Source organism: Zootermopsis nevadensis, unplaced genomic scaffold (genome assembly GCF_977971745.1).
Source record: "Zootermopsis nevadensis isolate Lab colony 2312 unplaced genomic scaffold, Znev_1.0 Znev_ptg000019l, whole genome shotgun sequence".
Lineage (NCBI taxonomy): Eukaryota > Metazoa > Arthropoda > Insecta > Blattodea > Termopsidae > Zootermopsis > Zootermopsis nevadensis.
The window spans coordinates 8,029,834-8,049,368 of NW_028259151.1; the positions used below are offsets into that span (position 1 = coordinate 8,029,834).

A 19,535-nucleotide genomic window follows, 5' to 3' on the forward strand; every position below is an offset into this window, starting at 1 on the left:
ACAGCCTCAGAATACGCCTTACCGTTGTGACAAGGAACTCCCACAGGTTGGGCCTAGAGATAATCTTCTGACTACCTGCATTTTCCTCTGCCTCTGACTGATCACCTGTTGTACCTTAGGTCTCTCTCTCTCTGAAGCTTTACTCCTGGCACCTCGTCCGCCAGTTCCAGTCGTAATAAGATGAGATCTGTGGTTCTGAATGCTTTTGGAATCTAAGATTGGACTATTTTGCTACCATGATTAAAGAAACAGCAACACTTGAATAAGCAATTCCCGAAATTGTAATATTTCACTGGGTGGACCATATTTTGACGTTGCGCGTTGGGTCTCCGCCTTGCAGAACATCCTTATCCAAAAGGATATGAATTTCTAGTCGGAAAGCTTGTTTCCATAATCCTAAAATCAGGAAATGAGCCAGCTTACATGTAAGCATTTAAGGTTCCGCGTAGTTGTTTTGGTCTGAGTACTGCATTGAAGGCTTCATGCTCAGCTGCTCTTACAGAAACGCTGCCTATCTGACCACATCTGTAGGTATCTGTGTTTCGTGGCAAGAAGGGCGATCTCATGTCAACAGTACAGTCGCCAGGTTTTGAGTCAGCGATGTCAAGGATCGATAAAGCCTAGACCTCTTCCATGATTATAATGAATTACGAAAATGTCATTCTACGATAATTTTTAAACTGAAATAATACTCATTAATTAATAATATCAAGACCTCGAATTTTCGCAATGATTATGTGGTAAACTCTGTCCTTAAATTCCAACGAATCAGTGACAGTTAAGAGTAGAGCTTGGTTCAAAAGCATGTCAATTACCCAAAGAATATCGCGCTTCGTACACGGAGGTTCCGAGTTCAGATCTTGACCCGGGAATAGGATATTCTGCCTTAGGACACTACTAAAATTTTCGTGATAGTGCTCAAATTGGCAAACAACAGCTTACGTCAAAAGTTCTTTTTAGACCTTAAATAACCTTGGCGAAATATTTGAATATACCCAGAATAAATTAATTCTAATCGGCTATCGTGTATTTCTATCTCTCGTTACCCTTCACATGAATGGATGTCGACGAAATGTGGCACGACAGGGTTACAGTGATAGTTTAGGGGAGGGATTCAAGCTTCTTTGATACCGGCAATCCTCTCAATTATCTTTCAGAAGATTTGCCGGGTCGGAGGATTATCTCAATACACGCTGTTCGTTACTGTGGTCCTGCATAGGATTTCATTGTTTTAAACATGCTTTGACCTCTCCCACGAGCCGGGATAGCTCAGTCAGTATAGTGACTAGCTACGGGCTGGACGACCGGGGTTCGATCCCCGATGGGGGCAGGATTTTTCCTCTAGCCTCTGCATCCAGACCGGCTCTGGGGCCCACCCAGCCTCCTCTACAATGGGTACCGGGGTCCTTTCCCGGGGGTAAAGCCGGCCGGGGCGTGATGCTGACCACTCACCCCCATCTAGTGCCGAGGTCAAGGAAGAGAGGAGCTATACCTCCTCTCACCCCAAACGCCTACATGGCGTATAGTGGGACAAACTTTACTAACTTTACTTTGACCTCTCCCAACTCTGACCGCTAGGGTACGTTGTGTCCGTTTAGTAGCCCAGCGACATGGAACTCGACGACATCCGACCCCAAGATGTTTCTCAGCAGATGGGACAGTTTCCCAGTCACACCAGCGCTGTCTCTGAGAACCCCGTTCGCTTGTCGCAATTAATAATTGTAAATGATGTTTCAACTCATGTTGTCCTTGTCGTGATGGGACTGCTTCGCTCTTCAACTACGCCTTCAGTCAGAAGTATACAGACCCTCCAGATAAGGATTTATCTTCTGTGTTAAGCAGTCGGTGAGATAAACTTGTGCCGCGAGTTGGAGTAAAAATTTCATGGTTTTTCAAATGTATAAATTGCTTAAATCCTTGCATACAGTGCAGTGTATTGATATATAAAACCATACATACAAACAGTGTGTGAACAGTTTTGTTTGTATGCGCGATTTAAAGTTTATAAATTGCCGTAAACTTTGCCATGGAAATGTAAGAACAGAGATTTCCTACGTGGAGACGAGCCATGCGAATGGTTGATGAGTCCAGTCTTATTTGTCCACAGGAGGAGTGTTCCAGCGTCCTTTCAACTGGCTCCTCGCTGTCTTCCACTGGTTCTGCCTTGTGATAGCTCTCGCGGGGGATCCTCAAACTCCAGGTAGGATTTTAAGGTCTTTGTGGCTTCTGATGAAAGTAAGGGGGTAATACAATACTTTGGAATTAATGTTAGCACAAGTTTTAGAGCTAAAGGTGTTATCTGTGTGCTTACGTAACTCCCATTGGTCGGTGGTTTCTGCTGACAATGAGTTGGACATCTTTAGTAATTTTATTATTATTATTTTACTTTGGTTCCATTCCGTAAATAGCAGCACATTGGTTATTAGGTGCTGTTCCATATTTGATCATAGACGTCAGTAAATAGTGGCACAGTTAAGCCTGTTGATACAGGTTGTAGCGTGACTTGGTAAGCTTTCGTACAGTCTGAGACCTTCTGTGCTATTGATAATGTCAACTTTTTAATAGAATACGTTTAAGTGTGATACCTCGGGGTATGTCCCTGAGAAAGTTTCGCACGTCTGTAAATTCAGCACGGTTCACATTGCTTGTGGAAAAGTGCTGACATAGTCCGAGTATTCGCCTCTACGCAATGTATGATATGACATACGTTACGTATGTCCTGTCTAAGTCTGCGTCAACGTGGAAGTTTTCTGTCGTATTAGATACTACTGACGTATATTGTTGTTTACTGTGTTGGTAGTACAATGTTGTGTCGGATATTCAATCTGCTATTTTCTGAAATATTGGCGCACCATCGCACCAGATCATTGATTCTCGTTATAACGAACTAAGAAATTCGTAATAATCCTTATGTCTTAGTTGACATGATGTGAAATTGTTTTGTTGTACCAAAAATATTACTTGCCCACTTATTTTTATGTGTAAAACTGAAAGTATAATTTTTAAAATTATCGATTTTTCAATGGACTTAAGAGAGAAGACGATGGGGCATGGAGAAAACTGCACAATGATTAGCTTAAAAATCTGTATTCCTCCCCCAGTATTGTCAGGGTGATTAAGTCGAGAAGAATTAGATTGGCGGGGCATGTAGCGCGCATGGATGGGACAAGAGTTGTGCACCGGGTATTGGTTGGGAAGCCTGAGGGGAAGAGACCACTGGGGAGACCTAGACGTAGATGGGAGGATAATCTCAGGCGGGATCTACGGGAGATAGGAGTTGAAGGAGACTGGATTTTGTTGGCCCATGACAGGGTCCGGTGGAGGGCTTACGATTTAGTATAAGAAGCAGTACGAGAAACATTGTAAAACGTTATAAATAATAGTAAAATATATTTGTTCCACTTTTTGACTTTCTGATTTCAAAATCGGCGTTATTCTGAATCGGCGCAAATCGAGGGCTACCTGCACTTTCTACATCGTGCTTTGGAGACGCTGGAGATGAAGACTAAGATGATCCTTGTGTTATTTAGTCGTCACAGGCATATGCTGGGATAGTACCTTAAAATCCTCTTGCAATACACTGTTAGCAGATTTCGCTATCCAGCACCACGTAGAAAATCCAAAAGGTCAACAGAAGGAGCACGTGTTATGACAAGGAGTGGAAATTTGTAATGTTTTTCGCGTACCTCAAGAATGCCCAATACACACTTGTCCTCCCACCATACATAAAATTTTGCAGAAAATGATACATTGATTTTTTTGCAGATAATCCCAAAAGAGTACAACATATTTGGAATACAATTTCGGGAGCTTTGTAGCAGATAATGTAAATTTTTTTTTGGACATGACAGTTTCCTTATTGATGGTGTGCCAAGAGAAGTCCGCTGGGACTGGGGTGGGCATTAACGACTGCGCTGTATAATCTTTCACAAAACCTGCGTCTACCCCTGCAACGCTACTCGTGGACACGATGCGCTGCGGTGACCTAGGTACAGAAGTACAGTCTGTTTGGAATGGCAATAGACGACATGAATTGGCATGCTGGCCTTGTAATCCTGGGATCTCGGGTTCGATTCCCGGCGGTGCCCGAATTTATAACTTGTGTTGGGCAAGGCCGTGGTCTAGGCAACACGGAGTTTTCCTCCGTGGCATCCCAACAATTACTCCATTCACACACAGAAGAAGGCAATGGCAAACCACTTCTGGATCATTGCCAAGAACGTATATGAACAGGTCCCAGTCCGAGAAAAGGATGGAAGGATCCTGTTCATATGGACCTGTCGTCAGACAGAACACTAAATAATAATAAGATGAGGTGGTCTAGCTGTTAGGACGCTGGCCTTGTAATCCTGGGGTCTCGGGTTCGAATTTATAACTTGTGTTGGGCAAGGCCGTGGTCTAGGCAACACGGAGTTTTCCTCCGGGGGCTTCCCCGGTTCCTCCGTGGCATCCCAACAATTACTCCATTCACACACAGAAGAAGGCAATGGCAAACCACTTCTGGATCATCTGCCAAGAACGTATATGAACAGGTCCCAGTCCGAGAAAAGGATGGAAGGATCCTGTTCATATGGATCTGTCGTCACACAGAACACTAAATAGTAATAATAATAGGTATAAAGAATAAAATGAGACTGATATTTATAATCATTTAGTTCTGAATAAGAAATATAAATTAGTTTATCAAGAGTTACGGATTCGAAGATAACAACATTAGGAGCTTAACAAAAATCCTCTTGTTCTATCAACCATGTCACGTGCTAAAAAGTTTCCGACATTTCAGGGATCACCACTGTCCCTATCGCCAGGGCGTGTGATGTGAAGACTGGGACAGAGATGTCCCCTGAAATATCGGCGAGGTTAAGCACGAGAGAATTTTATTAATCCCGTTGACCGTGAAAGTACAGTGAATTCCGATTAATCGGGATACATCGGGACTAAAAACACTTTGACCCAATTAAGCGCCTGCCCCAGTTATGTAAAGTTCCATCTAAAGAGTTAAAAAAAGGTTTGTTCTTTAAGATTTATCCCAAATAAACAGCTGCCCCGATGAACCGATGGCCCAATTAACCGGAATATACTGTATTAGATCATAGTTTGAGGCTATTTGTTAAGCTCCATCGACACAATTTGATAGTCACGAACAGTAACCAGACTTTTGCCATTATTTCCGCTGATACTGGATTTAATCTGAGATGGTCTTCCTCACTTTCACCGAGTTTATTTGATGATTTGTATTCGTTAATGTATGATCCATAAAGATGATGCCTCTTCCAGTACTGTTTTAACTTTATGGACTTATCCTTCTGGTGCAGAATATAAATGATGCAGTCTACGTCGAAATCAATCACAACAACGGAAGCGATACGCGTGATATGGCTTGGGGACTTTACAACATCTAACCTGGTTGTGACAGCGCATAGCAGTTCTTCAGTCGAACGAATTTCGATAAAATATGATGTTCAAGCCTTAGTGGATTCCATTTTCAAAGTAGTTTATGACGCGCCCTAGACATATCCATGTCCGGCTACAATCAAAAGTAGATTAAAAGCAGGAACGTGACAACTGAGATTGTTTACGAAACTGTATCGATAATAGCAAACGCGATGAAGAGACGTCTTACAGACCTTTAAGCAGCAGGAGCGGCAAATTAATGCTAGGCCCTTTGATCCGCAGTGCGAACTCGACTTCGAAGCAGCAATCCAACAGAAGTTTCGTTTAATAAAACAAAATAAAATAAATTGCCAATTCGGATCATCCACCCAGCAGCAGAGCAGGCCTGAACACGTCGAGGCTTGCAGCCAAGATAAAGCCGAACGCACCCAGTCAGGCAATGTAAGGCAGTTGTATTGAACATTTTTTGTTCGCGTACCCCCAGATATAATTTCTCTTCAACTTTGTACCCTCAAAGTTGTTGGTGTATAATTCAAGTTATACATAGTATATAATATACATATAAAATAAGTTAAATAAATTGCATTACTGATTATTCAGTGTTTATCATAAAATAATATTTTTTATAAATTTCGTGTACCCCCTAAGATGTCTTCGCGTACCCCCAGATATAATTTCTCTTTAACTTTGTACCCCCCAAAGTTGTTGGTGTATAATTCAAGTTATATAATATATAATCTACATCTAAAATAAATTAAATAAATTACATTACTGATTATTCAGTGTTTATCATAAAATAATATTTTTTTTTAAATTTCACGTACCCCGTAAGATGTCTTCGCGTACCCCCGGGGGTACGAGAAGACCCCAGGTTGAATACCACTGATGTAAGGCACTGTTTACTATTTCTAGCAGCGCGTTTCGTAGGCTGCGATGATTAACCTACCAAGCGACGTCGTCTTGCGGTTGTGCAAGATTCAGGCCCTAGTTAGATTTTTCATTGGTTCTTTGGTTGGTCACAGCTGTCAGACAGAAATGTAGTTCAGTTTTGGCAGAGATTAGTCGCTGTATATTTTGTTGTTCATTTTTCGCTCAACGACGTCACAACTCCTGCATCCTCATTCTTCTTCTTCTTCTTTTCTTTTTTCACGAGTCTGCATTTTGTTATCACTCATGAGTGGCCTCTGGTAATGTGGTGTCAAACAGCTGACACATTTCATGCAATCTGAATGTTGTCTATTGAGAATCAGCTGGCTACTGCGACCTCAAGTATGGAATTCGTCAATCAGTAATGCAATCGGACTTTACGAACAAATCTGTGTTACGCGAACCGCTAAGGTATGTTGTTGATATGCATTTGCAAGCTGTACAGTTACGGCAAACATTATTATCCACTCTACGCGTGTATTAAAATTCATTCACAGGAGAGATTTATCGCGAAAATGGGAATATTTCTAGGCTGACAACAGTGTTCTCGCGCCAGGAAACAGTATAATTCTTTGCGAAGTACGTGGTATAATTTAAATCTGGTTGTAATTAATCGTGAATGGGTAATTAATCTCTTTGTTACAATGCCTTCCACAAAAGCTCACAAAAATTAATTACACTCCACGTCACTGTTGCGTTACACGTTCGTACGAGTCGTAAAAAAGGAGCCTTGAAACCGGCTGTAGTTATAATCGAAGTACAGCATTTCAACAATTTATCCAACAATCTTCGCGCAAACTTAATTGAATTCGTAGATGAAATCACAGTAGCCCTCAGTCTAAATTCACACTAAGCTGATCAACTACTGGTCAGATATTTTTCATTCTTCACGTACCAACTGAAAAAAAAAGTAAGAAGTTAAGTAGGGCAGTACACCAGGTACTTAAAGATGCCAAGAAAGCTTATGGTTCAGTTAGGAACAATAATTGTGTAACATTCTCCTTGAATTTCTTGTGCATATGTTTATGAAATCACTGTTTCTAATTACTAAATACCTGAACGATACCTAAAGCAAACTTCGTATAGATGAATTTACATCTGAGGTGATATTGTTGCATCATATTGTGATGGTTATAATTGTTTATTTTAACCGTCTAATCACAATAAAATATTTTATTAAATATTAAAATATTATTACTATAATTAACATTTAATATTTAAAATATTTAAAATATATATAACATGTCGTGAAAATGATGATGCTCTAATTGTAAATCGAACATTTCGATAGAAAGAGCATCATTTTAATATATTTCAAATATTTTAAATATTAAATGTTAATTTTAGTAATAATATTTTAATATTTTTAATATTTAATAAACTATTTTATTGTGATTAGACGGTTAAAATAATCGAATTTACATCTATTTTAAATTTTTAATTTCAGTTTAGAACACCCCATTAATAAGGTCCAGTAATTTCTTCTTGGAAATGTATCTGAACAGCACAAATGTCCTCCTGATCGTTTATTGGGAGAAAACAGAAACATCTCAGGGAATGACGGAGTATTCATTATTAACGGAGGTAAATGCACGTTTGGTTAGTAAGTAACCTGTTTATATTCTTGTCGTATCAGCAGAATGCAAAGCAAAATTGTAATGTTACGATATCTTAAAAATTCATAGAAATTGTGGCAGAGTTGACGACGTTTCAGAGCGTGTCCCGATGAGAATAAGTATACTCAAAGCAAGGGAGGAATTTGAATTCTTTTATGTGGTTTCTTGTTACTAAGTTTCTCAACTAAAATGTACAGTGCGTTTCAGAAATAATTCGTGTGTCTTACCTGCCGTGGATTTCTAAGTATCTCGAAGCTCGGACCTGTACTTAATTGTAACCGCATCTTTTAGCGTAATCACGCAGGAGCGAAACCCTGGCTGTGGTCAGCCTAGAATTCTAGTCCGTGTGCTGTTAAGAAGGCACAGAATCTATAATACTTCCCATCGCCATCTACACCTTTTATTCCAAAAAATTTTGAAACGATCAGTTTGGCAGGAGACCATTACAGAATGAAATAAAATTAGGGCTGAAAGTCAGTCAGTGGCGCAAAGTATAAATTGACGTTTTCCGAACGCATTTGTATGTATCACATTTGGAGTACGCCCACATTGTTTATTCTAGGTTGTATTTCAGATAGCGAAATTCTCTTCTACTCTGGTATTTTTCGATGTTGTTTCGTACGAGAATGAACGGTGAGTAGCCCAATGCATCTACTGGCTGTCTTTTGTCAACCTGCCGTACGAACTAGCTTTTCGCCGCAGTCAAAAAGTTTTGTCGAGACATCCCTCGAGGTCTTTGTGTTTCTCATGTCGCAAGCCTGGCTTTGTTCCGTGATCATGTACCTTTCTCATATTTCACGTGTTGTCAAATCGCATCTCTTCTGTGTCATCATCATCACTACCTCCCATTAATCCATGTGATCACTTGATATAAATAATGACCCCGGGCCTGAACATCATTTAGGTGCATCCTCGTAATTTTTAGCTGCCAATGCAGGGACTATCAAACCGCCAACTTCCCTAGTTTCCTTTCAACTTCTACCCTTGATGTCGCAAGCTTTAAGTTTCGGATTAAAAACTCGTGTATGGTAACTTGTTCAAAAACAGTGCCCTCTCTCAAGGGGTCAAAGGTACGAAATGTGGGTCAACTTTCTGTTTAGCTGCATTTGAGAGTTAAAACTCTTACGAGTATTAGTTTGGTTTAAAAAATTCTTGCGCAAATATTATATCTGAACTAGAAACGTTTCACGTCTAGTGAATTTAAAATAAAAAAAATAATTTCCCCTTTGTTCTACGTGAGTGTGAAACGTGGTATCTGAACACAGATTCCAGTGTTCGAAATAAAAAATGCTGAAGAAAATATCCTGTGATAGGGATGGGGAAGTAATAGAGTGAAAGAGAAAATTACATGACCAAAATCTTCATGATTTGTTCTCCGTATATTACTATGATGATTACACGAAGGATATTGTGGTGGGTTGTACATGCAGCACGCGAGAGGAAAAAGAATATTCAAAACGCATTGATCAGATAGATATTGTACGTCGTTAAATTGGCGCGTTTTGAGAATAATATATACAATTCTTAAAGAAAGGCGTCGTGGCCCATTTAAGACCTACTCTCTGCCAACAGTACATTTGCAAAAGATTGACTAAGTAGTTCCCTATAGGATAATTTTAAATGTGAAGATGGTTGTTACGCCGTGTAGTCTGGCAGAAGTTTACAGACGTTTCAGAGGCCCCTGCTGCCTCCATGTTAGAGGAAAACGTCATCTCTTGAACTCGTAGGATTGTCCTTCACCTTTTTTCGTGTTCTATCATAATTAAATGTTTTTCTATCCACGGTAGCGTCTCGCGCATTTGCATGAGACTGGACTTCACTCCCATAACAACTAACGTCACATCTCATTGAATTATTCGACGATCATAACTCATACTGCTCATTTTAATCGTCATCGGGAAACCCTCTGCAGTCCGTGTCATCATTGTAAAGTTCACAGTCATTGTCGAAGTCTGTGAAAAAGTGATGCTCCATATTGGCTGAGTTTACTGTAGGCGTAATTGGGTGACAGTCGGAAAAAATGTGATTTATTGAACTATGGCTTCCCGAAAATCTCTCGTTGTCTTCTCCGGCTATCAAAAAATCTGATCCTAAAATCATTTGATGAAATCGCAAACAACTTCTCAAAAACATTATCATTCATGCTAATTGGAAATATGGCCTACTTCTTGGGGCGCCGGGTTCGATTCCCGAAGGCAAAAATTAGAACACAGATTTGCAGAGAAAGCTCAATTGTTTCCAGTCCTTTATTATGAATTTCTTCAGATATAATTCTAATTTGATAACCAAAATTCAAAGAGGCGTATTATATCCCTATTTCCTAATCGTACTCTGACTTAAGGTCAGTTTTCCAGATTAATTTATGTAGTACACAAGCATGAATTTTTTCTGTCAATGATTTGCAAGAGGTACTAGTCCTGCATCGTGATTGCCCATGGTCTAATATCGAGGCAGGGCCTCTACACCGTCCGCTCCCAATGTCCGTCGCTGTACTTTGCCTCGTTCCTCGTCCGGTGTCGGTCTGTTCATTTGAGCGAGCTTAGGGGATCAGCGTGGTATTACTCGACGAATGTAACGGGAAAGGTCTCGGGTCTCCGTTGCTTCCGTTGTGTGAAACATTGTCGGCATGGCATGGTCGGTTCCCATAAAAACTGAGGTCCTTGACGAAAATGAACTTGGTTTACGCAGGGTTCTGACGGATGGCTCACGATTTGAGAAGTTATTTTGACTCTGAATCATAACTGGTGATCAGGAGTTCGGCATTTTACCATTCTCTCTCCCTTTTCCACGTATTATAACTTCGTAAAAATAATTTTTGTTCTTCAAATCAGAAAGAAAGATTTTGTTGCCCAAATTCACGGCGCGCCACACACAGGAATTCAGATTTGGGATGTTATTGCCAATACCTGCAATGCGTACAGGCAGCTAAAATTTTATTTGGAAGTAATAAGAAACATGATCTGTAGATGAGAAAATATTGAGACGAATTATGACGTGACAACATTAACAGTTACTTTTTTGTTGTTGAAAACTCTGAATGATAATAGGCTGTGAACGGAAACAGATTTAATATTTGGTGTGCAGAGATGCTTAATGCATTGCATTAATTTGACAGTGGGAGTGCCCATGAGAACTCAACCCTGCGCCTGATAGCATTCCCACGGACATGCAGGTATTTGTGTGTCCTGCACCAGATGCCCGTCCATACGGTTCGTGTCACGTTCCATATTGAACTCTGCAGAATTTCCTATTGATCCGGACTGTTATCGATATAATCAACAGCCATGCGCAGGAATTTCAAAGTCTCTTGTCATATAATGAAGCGTTCTCAAGACTGTGAAGAATAGTGGCGAAGCATGTGGAAGGATTCCCCCCCGCGATGTCACCTAATGTTTATCCTGTGGTTATTTCGAGGTGGGTTACTGTTCACTTAATAGAACGAAAGATTTCATCAACACATTTTCCTCATAGTCAGTTGCACAACAGGACAGAAACTTCTTATCTCACGGGAAACTGACACGCCAATTGATCCTCAGTTGATATCCAACTTTCCCTCCAGGGTCGCGTTGCGGTTCCCGTGGGGCGTCCTAGGTGTAACTCTGCGCCGAGTGTCAGGATGTGGATTTGAAGGTGAATAGAAGATTCCACTTGCATACCCGGCCTTGAAAGCTCGCGTTTTGAGCGTATTTTAATATTTCGAAGAAGCGATTAACGTAGTTTTCAATATTTATAGCGTTCCTAATATTTTAAGCAGAAATTTTGAAAGTTGCCATTAACAGTGAATCACTTATCACGTGCCACCATGATGCCATGATTTTTAATTCCTTCCTTCAAGGCCGATAATACAATTTATAATACACGAAACTCGAAGTCCTGGAGTTCGATTCTTTTAGAACCAAGAATTCTGCCAGGTGATTGAAATTTTCTCCGCCGTTCCTCGTCATTTTGACTTTCTTTTGTCTTATTTTGTAAGTAATTACTTACTCGTACTTCTCATTATCCCCGTACTGCAGAGGCACTATTATTGCATTTTTAGTTGTATTTTTTACATTTTCATCGAGTTTTGTTGGTCGAGAAGCTGACAAGTTTTGTGGCCTTCGCTGTGAATATCAGATTTAATTTTAGCATTTGAAGACAACCTCAGGATAATTAGGGATATGCCGTATAATGCATTCCAAGAAAGACTTCACCACCGATCGTAGGATGTTCAAAAGTGTGATTCTAAGGCAGTGCGCAATTGTACAACGCCCATAACAAATTTCAAACGGATCTTCGTGCAAAGAACGCACAGTGGCAATGCCATCTGTAAATTCGTCCCGCCCGATTTATTTTGCATTTCTTCTAATTTCTTTTAATATCTGATGCAGACAGCCCAGTCTGATTTAGTCACCCCGTCGAGCTCTTTTTCCGTCAAGTTTTCGTTTTCTGCCGTCGCGAATGTTTTATTCATTCTTGCGAGTTCCCGTTCCCGTCTAGACCAAAGATTGTAGCGACAATGAGAGGAAGGGAGTAGTTGGACCTGACGTCTCCTTTTATCAGCTCTTTAATCAAGTTCACGCGTTCCTCTGTCGCGTCCTGAAGGAAGAACAGCTGTCAGAGGTCAAAATCCTGCTTCTGTTCGACAAAAATATTTTTTTCGTTCCAACCGATCTATGATATTTTATTGTAGGGGAAGTGGTCGACGCCTTGTTCAGAGTAACTCAATCGTAGTTTGTTTTGCCCATGAATATTTTACTATCCTCATTCATATGATTTATAAATTTATTCAGAAACCCGTCTTTAAATGTCTCTCTCTCTCACTTTCTCACAAGTCCTTTTCTTTGATTTTGATCTAAACCAGTGGTATTCAACCTTTTTTGTTCGCGTACCCCCAGATATAATTTCTCTTCAACTTTGTACCCCCAAAGTTGTTGGTGTATAATTCAAGTTATATATAATATATAATCTACATCTAAAATAAATTAAATAAATTACATTACTGATTATTCAGTGTTTATCATAAAACATTTTTTTAAATTTCACGTACCCCTGGATTGTTTACCACTGCTATAGAGAATTAACAGAATTGCTTTCAGCTTAAAGATTTTCCATCTGTGACGAATGGACAAAGTTTTATAAACTTCCAGTGTTCTGGAGTAATACCTACAACGATGTCTCCGGCCTTCTGTTAAATGTAGGGAAGGGGTTACCTCCGACATTGCAATTACCGGACATACCACAACATTTTACCTTCTGTTGGCATTTACGTCATGACACACGGCAGTCGGTATGCTGTCAATAGATCGATGCTCCACACATTATTAACGTGTGCATGTAACTGCTCATACACGCTACATTAAGCATTTTTATTTATTCTCTGCAACACCAGAACAACTTAAAAGCAAATAAACGAACGATATAAGGTAAATGGATGGAATAACATTCAAAGGACGAAGGAAGGACAATATTTGTCAATTATTTATTCCTTTCATAACTCACGTCTCCTTCTGCAAGTTATCTAACATCCGAGAAATGAAACCGAACGATTTATCTGTAAGACTTGAGGTTCTCACAGCGGTGAGTATGAAGATTTCCGTCTTCTGGGTTGTTGCGCTGTGTAGTCTGGTCGATGTTAACCAACGTTTCAGAGGTCATACTGCCTCCATCATCAGGGCGATGAGTATGAAGATTTCTGTCTTCTGGGTTGTTGCGTTGTGTAGTCTGGTCGATGTTTACCAACGTTTCAGAGGTCGTACTGCCTCCATCATCAGAGTATGAAGATTCCTGTCTTCTCGGTTGTTGCGCTGTGTAGTCTGGTCGATGTTAACCAACGTTTCAGAGGTCATACTGCCTCCGTCATCAGAGTATGAAGATTTCTGTCTTCTGGGTTGTTGCGCTGTGTAGTCTGGTCGATGTTTACCAACGTTTCAGAGGTCATACTGCCTCCGTCATCAGGGCGATGAGTATGAAGATTTCTGTCTTCTGGGTTGTTGCGCTGTGTAGTCTGGTCGATGTTAACCAACGTTTCAGAGGTCATACTGCCTCCGTCATCAGGGCGATGATCGCACAGCGCAACAAACCAGAAGACGGAAATCTTCAATCTTCTTGAGTTTTTGTTTATTGAAGAAATGAGGTGTCTGAGCAATAGCTTGAAGCCAGTTTAATTGCTGAGGACCCAGACAAATAGCGGGACGCTTCTCTTATGACGGTTATATTAAACACTGCCCTGTCTGTGCCATAAATTGTGGCACACTGACAAGTCCGTGTCTGTTCCCAGGCCGCAGCCCCAAACTACCGAACGGATTCTGGAACGAAATTAATTCGGTGAGTAGTAGTGACTCACAGCAATGAAATTGAAACAGAGATGAAACAGTTTCCTCAGAAATGTCGTGTCATACAAAAGACTACCACAAAACAAACGAAACTCATTGCGACTTACGAATGGTGTTTGAAGGTTTCCTCGATTTGATGAACATGAAGGAAATGCGACGGAAGATATATTCTTGTTCTGGGTATTGTAAAGGAATTTCACTTACTTAAGATAAGTTCTTGAAACAAAAGATTGAATAAGGGAGATTGAAGAATTTGGTGATATTAATAACAGATACGGCGTCCGTCCATGTACCACCACCGTCGCACTACACCCACGAAATCTAGGAGACAGTAGTTTTGTACGGAATTTTGAAGGGAATCCCACGGTATAGATGCTCATGTATTATAATTTAATTTCGATACAACGCCACGCAATTTTATTTCCGCCCATCTGTTGAATATTTTGTTGCAAAAATAGACCAGCTACGTCTGTGTTAACAAATAAAGCTTAATTTGGGTAACAAACCACTTACAGTGATTCGGAGAAGAATTTGGGTTCGTGGGGAGTGGTTACAAAGTAAGCAACCTAAATGTAAACACGGATGCTGGTCCTTACGATCACAACTGTGCAAAAAGAAATCCAGCAAAATATTGCCAGCTGTCTATCCAGTCTGTGAGGTAAATTACGTTACTCGACGCTGTGTAGGAGATACTGTAAGTAAGATGGAGAAAATGGAACGAACGTTTGGAAGTGTGAAGGATTCCTTAGTTGTTTGGGTACGACGAGGAGTATAACGGAGACTGATGAAGTTATTTAAGGAACTGACGAATGTAATTGGACAGCAGGTGGGTGTGACAAATGTTGTACACAAATACTTGTTTTGCTCCATAAACTAGGTTATATTAAAGAGAAATGCTACATTAAATTATGTTATTTCATACGAAGTCGTGTACATTTTCTATAGTCGTGCCTTGTCCTTTATAAACCTTGGAGTCCTAACTACAGTATTCGCACACAACATATAACGCTGTTTCGCCCGAACAGGCAAACATTCCAGTAACAGGAACGCGCTCTTCAAGCTCGAAAATGTGGGGATTCAGCAGGGTTTAACAGTAGATACCGAATTTTCGCATTACAAAATTGTCAGCATCATTGTTTAAACATAACACCCACGAGGTCTGTGAAGCAGAAAGTAATTCATTCGTACTGTAGATCTGTGTTTGTTTCAGATTGGAGTACGGAGTTCTGTTGTCGTGTGAATGTTAGTTATCTGTGCTACAGTCCTATTATTCTATTATCCTGCGTATGCCCACGTTACTAGAAGGTTCCGCCAATAATTGAGATTTTCATAACACTCCAGGGAGAATGAATCCGGAAAAATTGCGGTAGAATGTTTAGACTTCCGGTAGACCAACACTTGAAGTACGGTTCGATGAACACTCTACCATCGCCTGTGTGTCGCTGTACACACGTACTTCAGACCGGTGTTGCTGTCAAACGTATGCATATCCACTGTTCCTTGGTCAGAATTGCACAAATATGGTCCATGGTTATGCTTACACTTACCAAAAAAAAAAAAATACAGAGGCAGGGCATCCTAGATTTTCTGAACGTATTTGTTAGTGTGTTCTAAGGGAAAGTTTTCTTAACAGACTAAACGTTTTCGAGGAATTTAAATATCTCCAAGAGTACATAAGTGTAACGCATATGTTGTCCGAATATTTTCACTGTGATGCAAAATTATAACTTATTTGCAGAATCCTGAAAATAGCTTAAAATATCAAGGGACTGAGAATGTCAAGATACTGATAGGCAGGTTTCTCTCCATTTATAACTTTTAGTTTATTTAGTGACGTTTTCAGTCACTCACTGTATGACGTCGAATCAGAGGATAATAGTTAACGATGAATTCTACAGGATGTGGAAGGAGGCGGTTGTGGCCTGGTTGAAGGTACCATCCTAGCATTTTTCTGGAGTTACTGACAAAACCACAGCATCATGAGTCAGGACAGCCGGTCTCCGCGCCGAGATTTCAACCGGGGACCTCCATAATACAAGCAGGAGTGCGAACCACTCGTCCACGATATTCGGTAGTCCATATATGACGTAGGGGGGCCAAAGGAGTAGTATGTGGTCCTGTGGGTGCACTCCCTGCTGGTGGAAGTGCACTAATAAAACACAGGAAATGCCATTTATTCCTACTAAGTCCGATGCATGCATGTCCACGTCATGGCTCCTGGGCAACGGGTACACTCTGTGTACACGGCTAAGTCATGTAAGGGCTAAAAAGCGAGTTCCCGACGCTTTAAAATGGGGACCTAAAAGCTAAGGGAGACAACCCCGACAGAAAACATCGGTCCTCCAGGATGGCTGGGGGTTGGCGTAGGGCTAACAACCCGACCTGTAAAATCTCTTGTTATGGAAACAGCAAAAAAAGACAGCCGGATAGATTCAACGTTGACGACTTTTGGAATGAAAAGGACCACGAAAATAGGTTTCTGGAACGTGAGAACTTTGAGAGAAACCAGCAGATTAAAGCAGGTTACAAAGGAGATGCTGAAATACGGATTGGATATTCTTGGGGTTAGTGAAGTGAGATGGCCAGACTTTGGAGAAATGCAAACACAAGATGGGCTGACATTCTTGTACTCAGGACCTACTGCAGAAGATGCAGAACATAGGAACGGAGTTGGTCTCTTATTGACAAAGGGAGCAAAAAGAAGCCTTATGGAATGGCAACCCTTATCAGACAGGTTAATGACGGCACGCTTTAAGACAAACATCCGAAATGTCACAATCATCCAGTGCTATGCTCCTACAGAAACTTCAGACGTTGAACTAAAACAAGAGTTCTATCGATCCCTAAATGACACTGTCAGGAAAACCTGCAAGAAGGATGTTTCGATTGTTATGGGAGATCTGAATGCAAAAGTTGGAGGCATAAATGAAGGCATGGAGCAGGTAATGGGAGTTCATGGCATTGGGGAAATGAATCAAAATGGAGACATGTTTGCAAACTTTTGTGCCAGCCATGATTTGGTGATTGGAGGTACAATATTCCCTCATAAGAACTGCCATAAGATCACTTGGGTATCTCCGGATCACAAAACAGAAAACCAAATTGATCAAATAGCACTGAGTAAAAAATTTAGAAGATCATTGATGGATGTGAGGAATAAACGCGGAGCTGATATCAGCAGTGATCACCATCTTGTTGTCGCAGACTTCCGATTAAAAATCATGGCTACAGGTAGAAGGTTTGAACAACGGAACCAACGATATGATGTGAAACAACTTAGGACATCAGCAAAAAAAGAAGAATTTCATTTAGAGCTAAAAAACCGCTATGAAGCATTACAAGAAGCAGAGGAAACCGATATTGAAAGTACATGGACTCAGGTTAAGGATATCTATTGCAGTGTGAGTGAACATGTCTTGGGCTTCAAAAATTATTTTAAGAAAGATTGGATGTCTGAAAATACATGGAAGTTAATAGGTGATAGAAAGGAGCTCAAAGCACAACTAAATATGAGCAAAACACGGCAACAAAAAGCCCGGATTCAAACTGAATACACAATTACTGACCGCCTAGTAAAGAGAAGTGTGAGAACTGATAAGAGAATGTGGGTGGATGAACAGGCCCAGAGAGCTGAGACGGCTGCAGAAAGAGGAGATGCCAAAGAACTCTATAGTATAACCAAGATGTTAGCTAGGAAAGGCTTCAGCAAGAATAGACCTGTGAGAAGTAAGGATGGTCAACTATTGACAACAGAAGAAGATCAACTCAAGAGATGGAAGGAATATTTCTCTGAAGTCCTAAACAGAGATCGACATGACGGAGGGGTGACGCGAGAAAATGTGGTAGAAACTGATTGTAAAATCGGTATAAATGTACCAACAAAGGCTGAAATCAAATTAGCCCTCAAACAGATAAATAATGGAAAGGCTCCAGGAATGGATAATATTACATCTGAGGTGCTTAAAGCAGATATCGACACCACTGTGAATCTACTTCACCCACTGCTTGAGAAGATATGGACAGAAGAGAAACTACCAAAGGACTGGAAACAGGGCCTGATTGTCAAGTTACCAAAGAAAGGGGATATTACCAATTGTAATAATTGGCGGGGCATAACTCTCATGTCAGTACCGAGTAAAGTGCTCTCAAGAATAATCCTAAATCGAATTAAAGAATCCGTGGAAGAAAAACTAAGGAAAGAGCAGGCAGGGTTCAGAAAACATCGAAGTTGTGTCGATCTTATCAACACACTCCGCATAATACTAGAGCAGAGTGCAGAATGGAGGAGTACTCTCTACCTTACGTTTATCGATTTTGAGAAAGCGTTTGATTCGGTCAACAGGAGAGTGATGTGGAATACTGTGGAAGAATATGGAATACCATCAAAGATTATCAATATCATGAAAGAGATGTATGAAGCATATGAATGCAGAGTCTTGCACAATGGAAAACTCACTGAACCTATCCAAACAAATGCTGGGGTGAGGCAGGGATGTATCTTGTCACCTACCTTATTCTTGCTGGTTTTGGATAGAGTAATGAAGAAAGTTGTTGAAGGTGGCAGAAGAGGTATTCAATGGGGAATACATGATAGGCTCGAAGACCTCGATTATGCAGATGATATCTGTCTGCTCTCGCAAAGTTTTCAGGATATGGACACAAAGCTAGCAAGATTGCAAAAGGAAGCAGAGATTGCAGGGTTAAAGATCAACATCCAAAAGACAAAGGAGATGAGAATTCGATCTGAAAATGAGACAAAACTAACAGTGCTTGGAGAGGAAGTGGAACAAGTGGACTCCTTTGTATATCTAGGCAGTATGGTCGGGAAAGATGGAGGGGCAGAAGAGGATGTAAAGAATCGGATCCGGAAGGCAAATGGAGCCTTCGTTCAACTGTATCCCGTTTGGCGAAACAAGAACATCTCGAGACGAACCAAGCTTAGACTGTTCAATAGCAATGTGAAGTCAGTTCTCCTCTATAGCTGTGAAACATGGAAGGTTACAAAAGCTATTGTTAACCGGTTACAAGTCTTCACCAACCGGTGTTTGCGACAAATTATAAATGTGAGGTGGCCGGATATAATATCAAATGATGTCTTGTGGGAGATAACAAATCAACCACCGATTGACGAGCAAATTAAGGAAAGAAAGTGGAGGTGGATTGGCCACACATTGCGCAAGCAACCTGGAGCAGTTGAAAAGACAGCACTGGACTGGAATCCGCAGGGAACACGGAGACGGGGCCGTCCGAGGAAGACATGGAAGAGAACGGTGGAAGAAGAGGCTAT

At 40.7% G+C, this 19,535-nt stretch overlaps 1 protein-coding gene across 5 annotated transcripts in view; it reads left to right on the plus strand.

The window, feature by feature from the left end:
* Positions 1–19,535, plus strand: part of LOC110839609 (limbic system-associated membrane protein-like) — a 347,640-nt gene that overhangs the window by 202,318 nt on the left and 125,787 nt on the right. For 4 of the 5 annotated variants that reach the window (XM_087351624.1, XM_087351620.1, XM_087351622.1 and 1 more), the window contains one exon: positions 2,108–2,200. The exons of the other annotated variant lie outside the window; for it this stretch is intronic. In XM_087351624.1, the coding sequence (XP_087207750.1) occupies positions 2,108–2,200 (93 nt within the window). The remainder of the gene's footprint in view (positions 1–2,107; positions 2,201–19,535) is intronic. 5 annotated transcript variants of the gene reach the window in all.